The sequence below is a fragment of the Grampus griseus genome, assembly GCF_964374135.1.
Source record: "Grampus griseus genome assembly, chromosome: 10".
NCBI lineage: Eukaryota > Metazoa > Chordata > Mammalia > Artiodactyla > Delphinidae > Grampus > Grampus griseus.
Window position 1 is genome coordinate 63,855,315 of NC_139004.1, and position 3,738 is coordinate 63,859,052.

At 55.0% G+C, this 3,738-nt stretch overlaps 1 protein-coding gene across 1 annotated transcript; it reads right to left on the reverse strand.

The window, feature by feature from the left end:
* Positions 1-480: 480 nt before the first annotated feature.
* Positions 481-3,341, reverse strand: LOC309828693 (15 kDa protein A-like; the record flags this gene model as incomplete). Its single annotated transcript, XM_082664208.1, has 3 exons — positions 481-1,394; positions 2,365-2,469; positions 3,162-3,341. 3 exons carry the CDS (start codon positions 3,339-3,341, stop codon positions 1,278-1,280), a joined length of 402 nt encoding a protein of 133 aa, XP_082520334.1. The 3' UTR covers positions 481-1,277.
* Positions 3,342-3,738: the final 397 nt, after the last annotated feature.

Genomic DNA, 3,738 nt, shown 5'->3' on the forward strand with positions numbered 1-3,738 from the left:
AGGTACCTGGATATATGAAGGGACATTTAGTTGTCACAGTGACTGGGCAGGGAACAGGGGTGCTCAGGGTCCTGCACAGAAGGAACTGCCCTCCCAGGATTCAGGAGCACTTTGCTGAGATAGTCATTCCCCAGCCACCTGCAGCTGGCTGAGGAGGGCTCAGCTGTGAGTAAATACAGTGCTACGGAGCCTGGGACACAGCAGGTAATGCCAGGTAATGGTTTGGGGATCATGAATGCACAGTTGAGGGAAGGACACTTCTGCTGCCCAGGGAAGAGCAGAGAGGCTTCCTGGAGGAGGTGACTTTGGAGCTGTGCCTTAAAAGATGAGCAGGGTTTACAGACACAGGATGGGCAGGAATTCCAGACAGAGGGAAGCAGGTATGCAAATGCAGAGGAGTATGGGTGGGCTCAGACTGCAGGAAAGGGAGTGCTGAGGGCAGCAGAGGAAGAGAATGGGTGGGAATAAGAGGTTGTGGTGGGGTTGCAGGGCATCCCTTACCTTCCGCAGCCCTAGAAATTCCTCAGTATGTTGGTGATGATGTCGTGCTTGGCTTTCTCGTACAGGTCCCTGACTGCATGTGGCAGTTGGGAGCTCTCAGTTCCTGGAGTGTCCACTCCAGGGGACCCAGCAGAACGCCTCACCCGGTGGACCTACAGAAGTGATGCAGACGTGATCACCCTCATTGATTGGCCCCCTTTCCTGTCCTGCCTGTGGCCCCTCTCTCCAGGTGGGGATGAGTGTGAGGCACCGGCAGTGATGTTGGTGATGGGGCTGGAGGTGGTCCCCAGTGAGGCCCTTCCACTCGGAGCCCAGAGGGCCTGGGAAGGCCTGAACTCTGCCGCTCACTTCCTCTCTGGCTATTCCACTCACTTGCTAGGAGGTTGCATCTCCGGCTTCAGTTTTTCCAAATGTGGGATGTGGAGGAGGGTTCCCAGAGCTCAGGGCCCAGAGCAGAGCCAGTGTCCTGCGAAGTCTGAGCTCCCTCTCACCCCCAGGATGCCCCTTAGCCTCGGCCACCAGTCTCTCCTCCCTACCCCTCCTGCCAAACGACTAGCAGTCATCAAGGTCCAACCGCGCCTCACACTCCACAAGCCTTTCTCCTCCCGACGACTTGCGTTTAGAAGGGCTCGATCGGCCCGGTTTCCAGAGGAGGAAACTGAGGCCCCACGCGCTGAAGTCAGTGGCCCGGGTGAGGGCCCCTCGGTCATCGGCGGTCACCGGGCAGAGCGCCGCCCGCGACGGAAACAGACTGGGGCCAGCGCGGGCGCAGGGGCTCATCTCCGGCTTGAGCTCGCGCTCGTGGTCCGGGTCCCCAGGGCAGTTGAGGGACGGTTGAGGGACGGAAGGATGTGCTGCAGCATGAAGAAGATGCCCGTGCAGTTCCGCTCTTCCTGCGGGTCAGTGAGCACAGGAGTGCGGTGGCCGACGTTCTTGCCCAGGTACCCAGGCTCCCGAAGCCGGCGCCCTCCCTAATCCTCCCCCCAGAGCCAGGCGGGAGCGGCGAACGCTGGGGGGACCCGGGCGGGCTCCGTGAACACCCAGTAAAATTAAGGACTTTCATGCAAGTTATATTAAATGGGAAAAGGCCTCCAAAATTAGCCTCAGAGGAAGCTATATTTGTTTAAAACACTCGTGTGTACATAAAAAAGATACAGAAGATGATTCACCAACGGTTAATGTTGTCTCCTCCTGGGTAGTGGGGTTGCAGGGGGTTTTTGTTTGTTTGTTTTTAGTTTGCTTCTCCACATTTTGTTAATTTGCTATAATAAAATATTATTTTCCTAATTTTAGAAAAACAGTTATCACTAGGTGCATTACGGTCCCCTTCTTCTTTCTCTTAATATTTAGTCATTTCTTTAGCATGTATTGTTTTTCTAATAAGAATTGATAATTTACATGTAGTAAGAAAAACCAGTAAGGAAAAACCCAATTTTAAAAATGGCTACTGGGCTTCCCTGGTGGCGCAGTGGTTAAGAATCCGCCTGCCAATGCAGGGGACAAAGGTTCGAGCCCTGGTCCGGGAAGATCCCACATGCCGCGGAGCAACTAAGCCCATGTGCCACAACTACTGAAGCCCGCGCGCCTAGAGCCCATGCTCCGCCACAAGAGAAGCCACTGCAATGAGAAGCCCGCGCACTGCGGCGAAGAGTAGCCCCCGCAAGCCAGCACGCACTGACGAAGACCCATCGCAGCCAAACATAAATAAGTAAATTTATTATTATTTTTTAAATGCCTTCCATAATCAAACCTCACCTGGGCGAGGTGAGGAGGGTGGAAGCAAATACAGCCTCCGGGAGAAGGGAGAGGGGGAGGTCCTTCTCTTGCTCATGGGGGCAGGGAGCCAGGGGATGGGAGACTCGCCCCGCCCGGCCTGAAGGGACATTCTCGGGGCTGTCGGCGGTGCCAGAGCAAAAAGCACACCGTCTCTTTAATCCTGAAGTTGAGCGGGATCATGGTGTTGGAGTTCTAAAAAATCAAGAGAAGACTCATGATCATCTATCTCCCTTTTACAGAGGAGGGAACAAAGGCAAGGAGGAGAGAGTTCACAGTTCCAAGTTGGAAGGGGCTTAGCCGAGGTCTGCACTTTCCACCTAAAGGAGGCAGCCTCTTCAAGTGGCCTGAGCAGAGATTTAAGGTGTGCAGGGCTTCTGGAAACTAGCCGAGGCTAACACCTCATGGCTGTACCACCTTGAGGGGTCACTTCCCATCTTTGCCCCTCAGTTTCCTCTTCTGTGACAAAGGAACTAGAATACTTGCCTCGCATGCTCAGCTGCCAGGAGAGAGATAATGGGGTGGGAAGGGGACACTGGAAGGCCCTGATGAGTCGCTGGTGAGACCAGTCCAGCTCCTGTCTGTCCTTTGAAACAGCCCTGCTTGCTCCTACAAACCCAGGGCCTGAGTGCAGGCTGGACTCCCAGAACCCGCATTTCATCCTTGGGCAAAGCCCGGAATTGACCAGCTAGCCAGCTGTCAGGCCCGAGAGAAATTACGGTCTTTGTCTTATCTTCTGAGGGGAGAAACATTATAATAAGAACAGCAGCTAATGTCAACCAAGCACTTTGTGCCTGTGCGAGGCATTCTCTCCTGCCTGCTGTCCTCACAGGCTGCTATGAGGCAGAGTGTTACCCGCTTCCTGGGCCTGAGCCCCCAACACTCACCAAGCTAGGCAGTGGTGGGATGGCTTCCAGCAGGCCAAAGAGTCGCTGTCCTTGTCGCCCCTGGTTGAAGAACCACAGGGCCTGGGTGACTATCTCTTCATAGCTCAGACTGCGCTGGGCCACACAGGCCATTGCTGCCAAGCCTGCCACCAGCACCAGTGCCCTCCAAGCCCCTGCCATTGTCCCTTCTTTGATCCACTGCCACTTGCAGCCCCTTTTAGGTGCTACTCGGGCAGCCTTGCCCAAGGGCTGCTGACGACATGCAGGGCTGGGGCCTTCCTGAAAGGGGCCTCTCCTTTCCTTCGCTAGGCACCCAGTATTAGCCAATGTTCCAAAATACCCGTGACTAAGAGGCAAGTAGGATTGGGTTATAGTCCAGGGCCTAGGAGTGAGGCAGCCCTGAGCTGGGGGCAGGAGACATGTGTGATGCTGGGCAAGTCCCTTCACTCTGGCCTCAGTGTCCCTACCTGTGCCACGAGGAGGCCACCTCTGATAGTCCAGGACTCTGTGCCGTCTCTGCCTGGCTGTTCTGGTTTGATTCTGAAACAACTGTCTGGGATCCATGAACTCTCTATGT